Source organism: Macaca fascicularis, chromosome 15 (assembly GCF_037993035.2).
Source record: "Macaca fascicularis isolate 582-1 chromosome 15, T2T-MFA8v1.1".
Lineage (NCBI taxonomy): Eukaryota > Metazoa > Chordata > Mammalia > Primates > Cercopithecidae > Macaca > Macaca fascicularis.
The window spans coordinates 94,535,082-94,551,981 of NC_088389.1; the positions used below are offsets into that span (position 1 = coordinate 94,535,082).

A 16,900-nucleotide genomic window follows, 5' to 3' on the forward strand; every position below is an offset into this window, starting at 1 on the left:
GGCTGCATCCCAGAATTGCTTCTGGAAACACCTGCTGATGAGAATATTCTTTTTCTTGAACTTACAAGATCAGCCTAGGAAGGTGTTAGGGTAAGGATGATCCATTTTCCAGCCCAGAGAATGCATCTGATGTCTTTCTGCAACTTTTACCCACAGATGCTGGTTATCCTCCTGATAATACAAAACCAGCCTTGCCTTCCTTCCACACCATAGGTCTTCAAGTATCTCGAAAGCAGTCATGTGGGAAAATGCTGTTCCAGGGGTGGAATGAGGACAAATAGATGGGAGTTATAGGGAGAGAAGGTTCATCTCTCTGTAAGGAAGAACTGTCTACATGGCAGAGCATCTGACATCACCATTGTGGCCTTGGTAAGTAATGGGTTCCTGTCACTTGAGTGTCCAAGCCAAGGTGGGAGGCTGTAGAAGAGACCAAGACATTGGAGGGTGTTTGACTGGAGGGAAGTGAAGAAGAAAAAGGTCCTTATGCTCCTTATTGCTCCTCCCTCAAGAGGAGGCAATGGTAATCCAAGGGGTAGGGCTCTGGTATGCTGAATGGGTCCGTTTTGCTAGTGGGAGGAGTTGCTGGGCAATAAGGGGCCATGAGTGGGCATTGCTCACTCTTTTCCTCTCTCAGGGTTGTAGAAGGGCTATATGCCTCCAGCTAATAAGAGAGCAGGATCTTGCTTCTCATTGCTATTTTTTCTCTGTGTCTGTCTTCCTCAGGAAACTCATGAGATGATGTGGTTTTGTTTTATGGCAGAGTTCAGGCTCTCCTGGGTCCCTTGGCCTAATACCATTAAAGCCTCACCACATCCCACCTCTTCTTATCAGCTTATTGAAGCAGGGCTACAAGGGCCGAGCTGCTGCCACATCTGAGTACATGCTCTTTCTGTCTTCCCCCTCTGGACATTCTTCTTAAAATGTCACTCAGGGTTACAAAGACCAAGCATTCTTCAAAAAACCATGCTAAAGGTATAAGAGCAGCTACTCCCTTACTAGAATTTTCTCCCTCTTACAAGTGGGATTTATCCTTAACAAGGATAGCTTAACAAGGATAGCTGTTAGCTCTTGTTACTATGTGAAATGCACTAAAATGCTATATTTCTGGAAATATTTTATAATTATACTCAACTTCACTATTATAGACCAATTATCCACTTTAAGAATTATGTAAGTGGCTGGGCACGGTGGCTCACGCTTGTAATCTCAACACTTTGGGAGGCCAAGGCAGGTGGATAACCTGAGGTCAGGAGTTTGAGACCAGCCTAGCCAACATGGCGAAACCCTGTCTCTACTAAAAAAGTACAAAAATTAGCTGGGCATGGTGGTGTGCACCTGTAATCCCAGCTACTCGGGAGGCTGAGGCAGGAGAATCGTTTGAACCCAGGAGGCAGAGGTTGCAGTAAGCCAAGATCATGCCACTGCACTCCAGCCTGGGTGACAAGAGTGAGACTCCTTCTCGAAAAAAAAAAAAGTAGTTAGGGTCAGGCACCGTGGCTCATGCCTGTAATCTCAGCACTTTGGGAGGCTGAGGCAGGCAGATCCCTTGAGCCCAAGAGTTCAAGACCAGCCTGGGCAACATAGCAAGACTCCCCACGTCTCTTTTTAATTTAAAAAAAATATATTTTTAAAATAGTTGAGCTTTTCTTAACACACAATTTTTTTTTTTTAATCAGAAAGTAGTATTGTCAAAGTACCATAAAGTTTTCCCTTTGAAGTCTGTCTGCCAGGTTCAAGTGATTCTCCTGCCTCAGCTTCCCAAGTAGCTAGGACTACAGGTGCATGTTACCATGCCCAGCTAATATTTTTGTACTTTTAGTAGAAACAGGTTTTCATGTTGGCCAGGCTGGTCTCAAACTCCTGACCTCAAGGGATCTGCTCACCTCAGCCTCCCAGAGTGCTGGGATTACAGGCCTGAGCCACCGCGTCTGGCCACCAACTACTTTTTGAATGAAAAAAAATTACCATTACATAGAGGAATAAGGATTCAGAAATAAATATTACCTAGAATAACAGCAATGAGAGTGGTACAGAAATAATACACGACAGCACGTAGACCAATTTTTCCAGATACGTTGGAATCCAGTGCAGCAACACCTGAAGGGCGAGACAGAAACCAAATTACATTAATTTTAAAAGACAGGTTTCCCGCAATTTAATCCTCAAGGTGTGCAATAAAGAGCTGAGAGGTGTTCTCATCTACAGACAATGGGCAATAACATGCAATCGGCAAAAGCAACACTTCAAAATTCCAAACAGATGTAAAAGAGGGAAGCCCAGTCAGGTGCAAGTTCCCCTGCAGGCAGCTTCCCACAGCCTTGACCTCCAGGAGTGCCCTGCCTTCAGATCTTCTTGGAGTTGGTCAGAAAATGATCATAAGGAGTCCCCCTCCCACATTTGCAGTAAGAACTTTACCAAGATTTGTATTATATCATTCAACATCCCTTATGATAAACCTCCTTTGGAATTCAGTTATCTAGGAAAAGTTTATCTTGAAGATCTGAGATCGTTTTGTTGTTGTTGTTGTTGTTTGTTTGTTTTGAGACAGAGTCTTACTCTGTCACCCAGGCTGGAGTGCAGTAGTGTGATCTTGGCTCACTACAACCTCCGCCTCCCGGGTTCAAGCGAGTCTCCCGCCTCAGCTTCCCGAGTAGCTGGGATTACAGGTGCACACCACCATGCCCAGCTAATTTTAGTATTGTTCGTAGAGATGAGCTTTCACCATGTTGGCCAGGCTTGTCTCAAACTCCCGACCTCAGGTGATCCGCCACCTTAGCCTCCCAAAGTGCTGGGATTACAGGTGTGAGTCATCATACCTGGCCTGAGATAGTTTTTTTTTTTTTTTTTTTTTTTTTAACACTTGAGAAATCATATAACTCATGATAGTTTTCCTTTCTGCCCTTTCCAGGAAGCTTAGGCTCAACTGGAAAAAATAATGTTTATATACAATTATAAAAGTAATATACATTCATTATAACTATCTGAAAAAGGAGAAAAGGTAAAGATGACAACAAAAATCACATCATCTCATCAACCAAGTTAATATTCTGGTGAATTTTCTTCTAATATTTTTCTCAATTTTTTGTAAACAGCTGAGAGAATTTTATAGTTTTGAACCCTCTCTCTTCTTAATATTGTAGTTGTAAGCATTTTCCCTCATTGTTACAAACTCACCCTGAGGATAATTTTAATGGCTCAATAATCTGTCATGTGGCTATACCAGAATGTATTTAATGATCCACTTATTGCTGGATCTTTAAATGGTCCTGGGGCCAAATTCACAGTAATGTCATTATCCATTCTGGTTAGTGTGTTTCCTTCCTCTTTTCATGATTTTCAAATTGCTTCTGTGTAAACAACCTTATTGTGTATAGCTTTTATTGTGAGACATCTTAAAATTTCTATTTGAAAGAGGAAAGATATTAATAAATAATTTCCCAGGGCACAGGTAATGTCAGAGACTTACGATCATTTGGTTAGATCTCACTTCAAATGGTTCTTGGCTACCAGTAATATGACTAAGTGTTGCCCAGATTTGAAAGGGCTGTCTGGAGTGTCAAGGACAGCTGGATTAGAGGTGGAAGGCAGGCATCCCTGCTTGCCAGAAACCCTTGCTCTCTGTCAAAGATGCTCATATAAATGGAGTCAAAAGCCGTTCTCCAATTGGACTTGGACGTGGGAAATGGGCCAAGTTGAGAAACAACGGAATCATCTTTCAGCAAGCTGTCATTGGAGGTTTCAGACACTACCCAGCCTGATTTCCAAAATGAGGGTCATATTTTGAGTCAAAGGATCATTATAGAAAATGATTTTGCATATTCAGCACACATGAGTTGTCCCATAACCATTTGCAAAGCCTAAGGTACAGGGTAGCAGGAAAAAGGAAGAAGTTGTCACAAGGCAACCCCAAGGGAAAGGCAGTAAACCTGTATGGCTATCAGCATGCATAGGTAACTTTTATGTTCATTTCCCACACTAAAAGGCCTATCCATTTTTTTTAAGTGACTGGGGGATTATGCTTCTCATATATAATCATACATATTTGATGTACAGGAAAAATCTGCAAGGAAGTGATCACCATTATGACGACAGAACAAGTCATTTCTCACTCTAAACACACCATTTCTCTGGCTGTTGATTGCTCCTTTGGAAGTTAATATTTTGAGAGAAGGTGCTCTGGCCTCTGTAGCAGCCACCCCAGAATGTTGTTAAGGGGCCATTCATCAACCTCTGGGAAAAGATTGTGCAATTGCCATATAATGGGCATACTGCAATAGTCACATTCTAGAATAATTTTTATGATAGATTTTATTTGATTTGAGAAAAATGCAGTTTGCTGTGTTGAAGAGTCTTTCTTTTCCTCACAGTAAGACAACGAAAGGTAACAATTAGGCAAGCAACAACAAAAAAGTCAAGAGAGATTGAAGGCCAAAATTTAGAAACAAATTCACTATCTCATGTTTAGTTTAGGTCTCTTAAAGAGCAAATCATAATGCAAATATGTAAGCTTGCTAAGTATATTATATGATTATAAAATATGTGCCTATTTCATTTTAGAGCTCAGTATATCGTTTTGATAACTATAATAATTATTTCAAACAAAAATCATAGGTTAAAAAGAAACAAAAAGAATCACCACCTTAACAGACTCCAAGTAACTCATCTGTAGCCCTAATATGGGATCTATTTTCAGATATATTGTCCTTCTTTGGTAGATGTCTAATTTAAGCAGATTCCAGCCCCTAAAGTGCTGACAAGTGAGAGTCACAGAGCGGTTAAAGAGCTGTTCTTGGAGGTGTATTTGGTGCTCTTTCAGGATTTTCTTCCAGCAGTGAAACAAATTAAATCTATGTGGGTAATTGTTTCCAGCATATGTTAATATGTCTTAATTTGTCTTAATGATTTGGCCATGGGCTGGTGCCTCTGCTTGTACTCCAGGACTCAGCTGGCAATAAAAGGCTTGATAATAATGAGATCTTGGTGAAAATATCTTAAACAAATACATCCCCAAGTAGACATCCAGCTTCCCCTCTGTCCTGGAGCACAGCAACTATCTTGCAGTAACTTTCGCACGGTCCTTTGTTTTCCATTCCTCTAATCTACCTCCATCCTACCGTTTTCCCGGATATATCAGATATTTACTCAAATCAACAATTATACTTCTCTGCACTGTATAGTTACCTCTACCTCTGTACAGTTACCACTGTATAGTTACCCTCTACCTCTCTAGTCATCAATATGGGGGCAGAGCTGGCCCCCAAGTCCAGGCTCTTGCATGATTTATAATGCATTGTTGGGGATAAGAGTGGTGACCACTATAGAGGGAGAGAACAGATACAGGGAAACAGCCTAATCTTTGAAAACCTCTGTAAATAGGAACATTACAGAACTTAATGACCATAAAATGTCTGTCTGGATGGTTGTAAACACCCCACCTGCCACTAATATCAATAATGATGAGGATGATAATTATAATACAAATAATGATAATGACAATAAACACTATACTGACTGCATGTTAATGCATCATCTTTAATTCTCATTATAACCCAGGGAGGCAGGCATTATTACGCCCATTTTACAGAGGACAAAACTGTAGCTCAGAAAGGCTAAGTACCATATAATCATAAAGCTGGTAAGGTGAGTGGTAGAGCTGGGATTCCAATCTACGTTTTACCTCAAAGGCCATATTCTTAACCACTATTCCATATTGACTCTATCCATGTGCTACAAAATTCTAGACTAGCGCTGCCCAGTAGAGCTTCCTGACAGAAAGGTTCTGTTTTTGTGCTGTCCCCTGCAGTAGCCACAAAGTGCACATGGTTAGCAAGCACTTGGAAAGTGGCTAGTGTGACTGACGAACTGAGTTTTCATTTTAGTTAATATATATTTATTTAATTTTTTTTTTTTTTTAAATTTTAAAGATGAGGTCTCACTATGTTGCCCAGGCTGGTCTTGAACTCCTGAAATCAAATGATCCTCCCACCTTGGCCTCCCAAATTGCTAGGATTATAGGTGTAAGCCACCACACCTAGCCAATTTTAATTAATCTCAATTTAAGTAGCCACACGTGGCTAATGGCTATCCTATTAGACAACCCAATGTCTCTAGACCCTACCAGTGTTTAGCATTTAGTGCGTACTCAACAATGTTGAATGAACAAACTATAGCTTAACTCTATTATCAAATTCAGGAAAAGTTCTTTGCCTTGCAAGCATGGGCAGGGGAAAGGAAGATGCTAAGCCCAAATCTCCTGGCACGTAGTTCTATCTACTGCACTGACTGTATTGCTCTAAGGCCTGAAGCTTATTGTTCACTGGGCCCCCGGTGCCTTAAATAAGGTGCTCTACGAATGTTTGTACTTGAAGCTTTCTACAGGACAGAAAGAGCTGCATTTTTTACAAGTAATCCTCTCCTTACAAATGACCCCATTTCAAAGATCCACTTGTGGGTTTGAAACTTGGAACTCAGCAGGTAGTCTCCTTAGAAACCACTTATACATGGTGGTTTAGTTTGGTTCCCAGGGCAGCCAACGAGAACACTTTTCGCCATAAAAGACTCCACAGGGGAACATATGTAACATCTTAGTCTTTTTCAACCTTGTTTTGTTGTTGCTATTGTGCAACCCACCCCCCAAAGCCTTTTTCCTAATCACCACCCCTGTGAAATTCTAAAACCACAAACTGTGTATATAGTAAATGTATATAGTAAATGATACATGTATTTTTTACATAAAACAAGTAAGATTTTCTCCCCCAACTCACCACCACCAAATAAAAACAGCTTTTGCTACCTTGGGGACAATATTGTCTTGGTGAGAACTTGTGGTCTAGCTCAATGAATGTTGACTGTGAGAATGAGAATCCAAGCACTAGACTCTTACTGGCGGGACATCAGAGAGCAGGCCCACCTTAGTCCCAGACAAGTAAAACCTCATTTGTACTTTATTTCTGAGTTTTCACTCTCAATGGCCACCTGTGTTTCTTGCTCTCAGCCCATCTTTGGTGGCTGGCAAGGTCTAAAGGACCCCCTTGCTTTACAGTTCACTATCAGAACTCGTTTCTCCTGGGAGCTGAAAGCTGTCCTATAGGAGGTGATAAATGAGAGGGAACCAAGCAGGTGTGATGGCATCTGCACAGAAATCAGCAGTGAGTATTTAAAATGTTTATAGTAATTGGACAGTAACTTTATTTCTGTTGAATGTAATAATAAAAAATAGGGGCCGGGCGTAGTGGCTCACGCCTGTAATCCCAGCACTTTGGGAGTCCCAGGCAGGTGGATCACCTGAGGTCAGGAGCTTGAGACCAGCTTGGCCAACATGGTGAAACCACATCTCTACTTAAAACACACACACACACACACACAAATTTGCTGGGCGTGGTGGCGTGCATCTGTAATCCCAGCTACTCAGGAGGCTGAGGCAGGAGAATCTCTTGAACCTGGGAGGTGCAGGTTGCATTGAGCCCATATCATGCCACTGCACTCCAGCCTGGGCAACAAGAGTGAAATTCCATCCCCACCCCCTCCAAAAAAAAAAAAAAAAAAAAAAAAAAAATAGGGCTAGTATTTCATATGTCTATTTTTAATATAATTTTTCTAGTAATTTGCTCTAACTATGGTTTATGAAGGTTATTGATCTGTAACAGATCAGAAATTTTAACAACTGGATTTGCTCCATCCAGTTGAAAAACTAGATGTTTTGTGAAGCCCTGGTGCAGAGACTAGGTACTGTGGGTTTTCAGAGGAGCCTGAGCTGTCACCAGATTGAGATGACCAGGAGAGGCTTGATGGAACAGGTGGCATCTGAACTGGGCAGAAAAAGAAGAGCACGGTTCCAGTTCCTTGTGAGCCCAGAGTTGTCCATTAGAACCTGGGACAGTTTTGAGGCTGGGCTGTGGCCTAGAAACAGGGATAAAATCCCCAGTTGTCCTTGGAAGTCAGGGGCACCTGCTAGCTCTTTATTTTAGGAAAAGGCATTTATTTGCTTTTTTCACCTCAGGAGAAGGCTCTGATGAGCAAGGGTGTTGGCTCCCAGCCAAAGCAGTAATCATCTGAACTTTTTACAAAAACACTCCAAAGGAAGCAGTTGCCTGGCTAAACAATAGCATGTTTTAAAAATAAACATCCGAGGGCAAAAGACTCCTCCTAGAGCTCTCTGATTAAGCAACCACCCACTGAGAACAAAGCTTTCGTGACAATCTCTCCACATTGCTGTTAAGGTATCAAAATTCAGTCCCTTATTGGAAGTTCTTTTAGGTCTGGCATTTGGCGGTGTTACGCCATTATAAGTGAACACCACATCCAAGAAACTCACTGTTGCATAGGAGTTAAAACTCGCCATGTGGATGACTCCTGTCTCTGTCACCAGCAGAGAGGCCACCTGTGCAGAGAGAAGGCATGGGCTTTGGTGGGACAGACTGGGCTCAAATCCCAGCCTCCTCCCAGACTCAGCTTCTCCATCTATAAATTGGAGGATCTGAAATGCCTCTATCACCTTTAGGTTAATTGTGAGGAGCAAAGTGAACAACCAACCTCAGCTTGCATAGCTGTTGTGAGGATTAGAAACAATGTATAACAGGCCTAATACAGTGCCCAGGACACAGTGTGTTCGTAGTAAATAGCCTCCATGGTTACTGAATAAATGATAAAGATGATGCACGTCACTGAGCAAATGGAAAGCATTCAACAAGCATTAACTGATTCATTCCTTCACTACACAGTCACTAAAGAGATCTTTTAAAAACATAAATCAGGTCATTTTATACATCAGGATAACCCTTCAATGGCACTGAAGGTAAAGAAAATCCTTACCTTGGCCAACAGGCCTTGCAGGGGAGACACCTGCCTGCCTCTCCAGCCCCGTCTCGTGCCATCTTCCTGTCTCATCCTCTCCTTCAGCCTCTTCTGGATCAGACCAAGCTCCTTCCCACCCCAAGGCCTTTGCACAAGCTCTTCCCTTTGCCTGGAGTGCTCTTCCTCACTCTTCATCTGGCTTTTAAATTCTTTCCTCAGAATCCTTCCCCGATTATCCAGCCTAAACCAGGGTGTCCTGATTTCCTTGCTTGGCATCCTGTCTCAACAATTTTTATCATTGGTTCATTATTTTACATCTCTTTCTTGCTAGGTTTTAAGCTCCACGAAGGCAGGAGACCTAGATATCTGCTTGTTCACGAATGTATACTCAGTGCCCAGCACATAGGAGATGCTCAATAAACATGTTGATTGAATGAATAACAGTTATTTAAGTATGGCTGCCTGCCCTGGATCCCTCTCCCAGGCTCTGGCCCCTTGGCAGCAGAGTGCTGCCAGAACAAAACTTGCCAGTTCCAGCTGCTGCCCTTATGATCTGTGTGATCTTGAAAAAGTGGCTTAATCTGTCTTCAACCTCCTGTTTCCTTATCTCTAAAGATGGAGTTAAGGTCCCACCTACTTGACGACTTCATAGGGCTGCTACGAGGATTAAATAAACAGGTTCACAATTTTTAAATTCCAAAATGTTCCTTTTATTCCCCAGGGAAAACAAAGCAGGATATGATCTTACTTTGTTAATCCAGGGCATAGGGAAATCTCTGCAGCCTTGATTAGTACTCCCTGGATGTTCAAAGGGAAAGGAAGAGGCAAAGGGGAGCATGCAAAAGCTTTCCGTGCATGTGTCACCTATCACATCTACTTTTCTCAGAGACATTAAGAACTCTCTTAAAATAGGTAATATCTCCACTCTAGGCTATTTGGTGATGTTAACAAAATAAACTGGTCCTTAAGCAGAATCAGCTAAAGGTCCCCTTGAAGCCTCTGTCAGCTGGTCCACATTTGAAGTTCAAAACATGCATCAAAAAGCAGTGGGCTCTCCAGGCGCAGTGGTTCACACCTGTAATCCCAACACTTTGGGAGGCTGAGGCAAGTGGATCACTTGAGGTCAGGAGTTCAAGACCCAGCCTGGCCAACCTGGTGAAACCTCTTCTCTACTAAAAATACAAAAATTAGCCGGGGGTGGTGGTACACACCTATAGTCCCAGCTACTTGGGAGGCTGAGGCAGGAGAATCTCTTGAACCCAGGAGGTGGAGGTTGCAAATGAGCTGAGATCGCACCACTGCACTCCAGCCTGGGCAACAGAGTGAGACTCTGTCTAAAAAAAAAAAAAAAAAAGAAGTGATGGACTGTGTCCTGGTTTTAGCAGTCCAGGAGCTGTTTTAGCATTTTTTTCATTACTGTGGAACACGGTGGTATTTGTAGTTAGGACCAGTTTTTCAGAAGACTCCATGAACTTTTTGATTCCCTGAACTTATTGTCCAGTGAAAGCATTAAACACACCTCGAAGAATCTGAGGAACTCAGCTATTCTTTTCCAAAGTCCATATGAATGCTCTGACAGCAGCAGCTAGCAAATGGCTCGGTGAGACTTTTCTGGGTTTTTGCCACAACCTAAATATGACTGAGCTGTCTCTTTGCTTCTCTTTATTCATAAAATTGGTATCTCGGACTTCTAGGCAAAAGCTTCTTACATGCTGGTGAACTTTACAAACTGATGGCAGAGCAAGTCTTTTTATATTGTTCTCATTTCCAGAATGAATGCATTCAGTGTGTTCATATCTGCGTAGCTCAATTCTAATATTGGCCCTGTAGATTCTGCTGCCAGTTCAGGTACTTTGTAGGAACTTCTGAAGGTCTCAGACAAAAAAGAGTAAGTAAAAAAATTGTATAGCATTCTAGATGTGCTATGAAACATTATTATTGTTCATATTTTAAAACCGAGGACAAGTTAAGTAAAATCCAAGGTTTCACAGCTAATCCACGGCAGAACCAGGATTCAAACCGAGGCAGTGTGGCTCCTGTCTGTGCTCTTAACCACTAGACTCTCCTGCCCCTCTAGGATAGATACTTGTTCAGGTGTCCCTCTGTAGAGAATGGCACAGGTGGGAGTCACTGCTAGAATTGCTTCCCTCGCCTACAGGCTCAAGTCCAGTCCCCTTGGCAAGGCACACAAGGCCAATAAACTGTTGTGCTCACCCCTTCCATCCCATTCCTCTTCCCCACGTTTCCAGCATTCCACTTCCAGTCTCACTGTCCTCCCAAGATGCTATTTTGGGAGGACAAAGATGCTATTTTCTTCTGCCTGGAATACCCACCCTCATCCATTCACTTGATTTTTATGCTTCCTTCAAAATGGCTCCTTCTAATGTCCCCTGTGCTGTCCTCATTCCCAGAAAGTGCTTATCACACAGCATTGAAATGTACTCTTTCTTTCTGAGATAAGACTTAATTTTACACGTTGTGTGTCTAGCAGAGCCTGGCTCATTAAAGATGGAATGAATGAATAAATAAATGAACGAATGGTCTCCCAGGTCCATGCATCCAGTATATAGAAGGTCCTTAGAATCCCTTTTTAAATAATAAAATCAGGTTATCTTACAGCTGAACAGAGCTATGAACAAGTCTAGTACCTGTTTAGTCAGAAAGAAGGCTCATGCATGGTTGATTCTCTGGGCTTCAGTCTCAGGGAAAGACTAAAGCAGGGCATATTTATCTCTTGCCACTATTCATTTTATTACTTGCAAATGACATGTTCATTATGGGAACTCTTCCTTATACACTATGTGGTTGTTTTGTCTTTGGAGGCCAGGCATTACACAGATCAAACTGATGCAGTAAGTCCTTTGGTTTCAACAGCTGTATTTTAACTCAACACAAATTTCTTGATAATCTTAGGGAAAGGAGCACTTAAAGTGCAGGAAGAGCCCACTTGTTCCAGATGTTGCAAATGAGGCAAGAAGTTCACTCTCAGACTGTACAGTCTTAGGCAACAACCTTGTCTTCCTGCCTGGAGTTTTAAGTTTATAAACCACCTCGAATGGCAATTTTCATAGAAACTAAACTGTATAACGGACCACCAATGTTTCAAGAAAAGAATGCATACTCCTCCCCCATAGCTAAAATTGACATTAAATGCTCTTAGCCACCTACATTTATGAACAGTAGCTTATATTTAATAGCAAGTCGTACAACAAAGTGATGTGCGTCTTCAAGTCTTACAATTCTTGCTAACGAGGGACTCCTGGACCTGACTATCAGATGACCTCAGCTCTGTGACCATGTGAGTGGTAGGCCCTCACCCTCTTATATGTGGTTTTCTATTAGTCTGTTTTCATGCAGCTGGAGTTAACAAATGTTAGCTGAATAAAACTGAACCTTGTCTCGGGGAGGCACGTGGCATGGTTCTTTTCATAGGAGGATGTGGGACTGTTTCCAGATACACAGCTGCCTCTGAGTAAATAAATACATAGCCTTTAAAAAAAAGCCTTCCTCAGCTCCAAATATTTAAGTGTGTCATCTGCTGTAAAGCCTGAGTTTACAAATAAGGTGTTCTAAGACTATCACCAACTGCACTTTATTCTGCTCATCCTCTATTCTTCAGTCTCTTCAGTGCATTCATACTCATTGCCAGATGTAGTAGTTTATTTTATTACCTGGATTCAACCTCAACTAGCTTGTATCTGGAGTGTCAGAGTCTAGCTGGGCAGGGGTCAGCTCCTGGCTGGCCTCCTGTTTTTGTAAATGAATGTTTTGTTGGCACACAGTCACCCTCAATCATTTACATACTGTCCGTGGCTACTCTCCCAGGACAAACAGAGTTGGGTAGTTGGGCAAAATACACAGGGCCTATAAAACCTAGAACATTTACTATTGGGCCCTTTATAGAAAAACCTTGCTTGAAAGGCAACCAACTCACATATGTATTCTACATCTGGCTGTTGTTTAATAAATACCGAATATACCTAAGGTTTTATAAGGCTTTGAACTTTTTTACTTGGTTAAAAAGTAGGGCAGGTGTGGTGGCTCATTCCTGTAATCCCAGCAATTTGGGAAGCTGAGGTGGGAGGATCACTTGAGGCCAGGGGTTTCAGACCAGCCCTGGCAATATATCAAGACCCTATTGCTACAAAAGTAAGAATTAGTCAGGCATGGTGGTGTGCACCACCTGTAGTCCCAGCCACTAGGAAGACTTAGGTGGAAGGATAGCTTGAGTCCAGGAGTTCAAGGCTGCAGTGAACTATAATGGTACCACTGCATTACAGCCTGGGCCACAGAATGAGACCCTGTCTTACACCGTCTCCCAACAAAAAGTAGTAGAAAACCTCTGATCTTATGGTTGAGGTCAAGCCCTAAAATTTTGAAATCCTAATGTGAAAGCTGGAGTAACAATTATCTAAAAGTCTGGAACTTTTTTTTTTTTTAATCTTCCAAGGGTAGAGTGTTAAATTTATCTTTGGAGAAGCTCCTCAATTGTAAATCCAATCACCCAACCAGTGTCTGGTGGAAACTGAAAGATATTGATAAACAAAACACAAATATTTTCTCCTGACGTCTAGTGTTTAGTAATGTGACTTGTCCAGGAAGCAGAATGAGTACTAGGACTCACACTCAGTGGCCTGGGGGAGAGAGGAGGGAAAGGAGGGATTTTTCTTGGCTTGATATCTGCTTGGCTTGACATCCACTGAGCTGCAAACTGGTGCTGTTTCTTAAGGAGCTGTGTGTGCCCTTGTTTGAGCAGGTGTTTATAGGAAATCCAGAGCTGCGACATCACAGGAATGGTTAGGAATGAGCTTCTCCTTGCTCTGGAGGAAGAAATGTGCACAGGAACTGGCATGGACTTGGCCCAGCCTGACCTGGACAGACTCCCACGTTCTACAAGCAGGGTGGTTGCAATAACCCAGCAGGTACTATGGTATGGAATCTACTGAAGGCTCCTGATGGGGTCCACGAGGAAAGGCTACCCCCTGTGGCTGTGAGGGGGGTTTTCTCTGAAGTGGATATTCCATAATGGCAAGCATCCCAGGAAGAGGTCACTCCAGGTCAGGACAGGATGGCCTGTGTGCTAGTGGAATTTTTCCTTCTTAGAACCTGGTGTCAGGTTCTGGGATCTGGGGTGCAGGAAAGCTTGGAACACCTTTAGTGGAGAGATGAACTCCAGCCTCCTGAAGGCAAGCTGGCAGCTAAGCAGAGGGGCATCTCTGTTAAGGGACCCTGGGAGCCCCTTCAGGGAGCAGCTGGATGTCACCATTGGTGTTTCATCTGCTTTTGGTTACCTTTAGCAAAGATTATGTCCTGAGTAGCAGTGTGGTCTCAGCTACACTTTGGAGAATTAAGCTTCTGTCCCTGTCTTAGGATGGAGGAGCAAAGAGGGGAACTCCTTAGGTCACAGGGGTAGTGGCAGCCACAGCAGACACCAGGAGGCGCAGCTGTGCCCACTGGAGTGCTTCTGGCCCAGGCGGGGGTGGCAGAGGCTAAAGTGTTAGAGCTGGAACCTCTTCCTGAGCAAAGTTACGAGCATCCAGGAAGGATGCTCAGGGGACCTCTGGGAGTGGGACTGGAGGTGCTGTTCTGTTCCTGTGCCGGTCATAGGAGGCTCCAATCATCATAATTTAGTTTTGGGAAGTATTAAAGAAAATGTGACCTGAATTTAGACTCACTGGCTGGTGAGACCTGGACCAGGATTTTTCCAGAGCCACAATTCTCAGCATATTCATAAGCTATTTCCTGTTATTTCTCTGGTGGTTTGATATAAATACAGCTTACAAGCCTAAATGTTAGCAGACCCCAAACACAGATATTCCTCAGCATGGCAGGAGCGCGTTCTTCACAATGTAATTTATGGGTAGGATTCTATTAGTACCCACAATGACTGTCTCTGAAAATGTCTTGAGTTTATATTGACTGTGCCATTTTTTTTTTCTGTTTTAAAGTAACTTTGAGACATTATGTCATTTCATATATGCATTTAAAAAGTAAGGACATTTTCTTATACAACTATATGCCATTACCATCTCTAACAAAATCATTAACAATTTATTGATACCATCTAATAGACAGTCTGTATTCAAATTTCCCTGGTAAATATGACTTCTTAACCTTATTACATAAAAAGGGGTTCTTCCTGTTTTTTAGAAAAGCTATAAAGTGTTTTTTGAAATCTCACCAGAGGCTTTTGATGGCAGAATTTTTTCTACCTGTTAATTTGGCAAGAGAGTTTCCTTTCTGCAGGAGCACAGATTATTAATCTCGGGTCTGAGTTCCAGCTGTGTTTCTGCTTCTGATTTACATATCCTTAGGGGACTCATTCAACCCTCCCCAGCTTCCCACCTGCATCCTCCTTCGGCCTAATAACTGTATACATTAAGCTACCAGCCTGCTGGATTTATGAGGACATTTGCGATGTGAAATGGCCCTTCCTGTGTGTTTTCCATGGCCATCTTCTGGGTGGGGAGGCTGAGGACTACTTCAGAGTTTGGAGGAAGGAGCTGTGTACCAGGTAAAGGTGGCACTGAGCTGGCAGGGGAAGGGAGCAGAGATGGGGCAGAGAAGCGACCAGAGGCAAAATTGGAGGAGCTCAGGGCAGAATCCATCCCCATCTCTTTTATTAAAAATACAAACCAAACAAAAACACATGTTCAGTTGAAAATGTAAAGAAAGCACAATGGATCATGTTTTCTTACTTTCCGGATGTTAACCTTTTGGTTTTGATCACAACTTTTAAAAATGTATATACATTTTAATAAAATTTGGATTGTACACACTATCCTGTTGTGTAATTTTATTTTCCCATTTTATACTGTATTGGGAATGTTTTCACATGTAATTAAATATGGTTCTAAAACAAGTTTTTAACAGTTGCTTAGTATGAAAATTTGTATACTATGTATACATATGTATACAATATACATTTGTATACATTTAGGTTGCTTATAATTTATCACCATTACAAAAAAATGTTACCATGAATATCCTTGTACTTAGGAATTTGAACATATCTCTGATTATTTCTTTATGATCAATTCTGAGAAACACAATTACTGGGTGAAGAGATCAGAACATGCTCCAAACTGTCCTCCAGAAAGTTTCTTCCAATTTATAAGGTAACTGAAAGTGTATGAATGAACTTACTTTCCTATAACTGTGCCAACACTAGTCTTGTTGCTTTTCCTCTCTAATATGACAATTTAAAGCATGGATATGCCATCATTGTCCCCACCCTGCTTTGTTCATATCCCTGGAATCTTTGACTATTTCATTGCTCCAAATCAAAAGATGGGGTGGTGGTTTTGCTCGCTGTCTCTAGTTCTTGACTGGCTGCTGCGGGTTTGGTGGAGGAAAAGTGGAGAAACGACTTGACCCATGCTATAGCTTCAAAAGTAGCTGGGCTATGTCAGTGGAATGCTGAGTTGTAAATTATTTTCCTAGATTATTTACAAGACTGAGCTAACACACAAAACATCCAGACTGCAAAAATCTCACTAGAGGAAGTACCTGTTTCTGGCTTCTGGCCTCTGGCCAAAGGATATGCTTCCCAGAAAAAAAACCAAACCAAACCAAAACAAAACTCACTTATTGACTGCCAAGAGTGGCATGTATTTTTCAAACATCTGATATTACAGAATCAGTATATTCATACATGTATTTTTACCTTTTCTTCTAAAACCTATTTTACCTCAAGTTTTGGGTTTGATGCATAATTTGGATCAATCTTCTATACTTCCCCTCATAGATACATGAGTTAAATAGTATTGCTCATCAGGTAGTTTATGCACCTTGTGCAATTGCATGCAAAATACAGTATATACATGTACAATTGTGAAGATTTTTCTTGAAAGGAAGTCCAAAGCTTGCATTGTGTTCTCAAAGGAGCCCAAGAAAAGATTAGGAATCTTTGGCTGAGTGTGGTGGCTCACACCCATAATCCCAGCACTTTGGGAGGTTGAGGTGGGCGGATTTCTTGAGCCCAGAAATTCGAGACCAGCCAGGGCAACATAGGAAGACCCCATGTTTAAAAAAAATTTTTTTTAAAGAATCTTTGATATGGAGAAGATTCTAAGGGTTATAACTACAATCCTTATAGCGGCCAGGC

At 42.0% G+C, this 16,900-nt stretch overlaps 1 protein-coding gene and 1 long non-coding RNA gene across 3 annotated transcripts in view; one reads left to right on the plus strand and one right to left on the minus strand.

Moving 5' to 3' along the window:
- Window positions 1-16,900, minus strand: part of SLC1A1 (solute carrier family 1 member 1) — a 91,803-nt gene that overhangs the window by 24,313 nt on the left and 50,590 nt on the right. For both annotated transcript variants that reach the window (XM_005581801.5, XM_074017543.1), the window contains exon 3: window positions 2,005-2,097. In XM_005581801.5, coding sequence (XP_005581858.1) covers window positions 2,005-2,097 — 93 coding nt within the window. The remainder of the gene's footprint in view (window positions 1-2,004; window positions 2,098-16,900) is intronic.
- LOC135967443 (uncharacterized) lies at window positions 232-2,989 on the plus strand. Its single transcript, XR_010581582.2, has 2 exons — window positions 232-369; window positions 2,909-2,989. It is a non-coding gene; the product is annotated as an uncharacterized lncRNA (long non-coding RNA).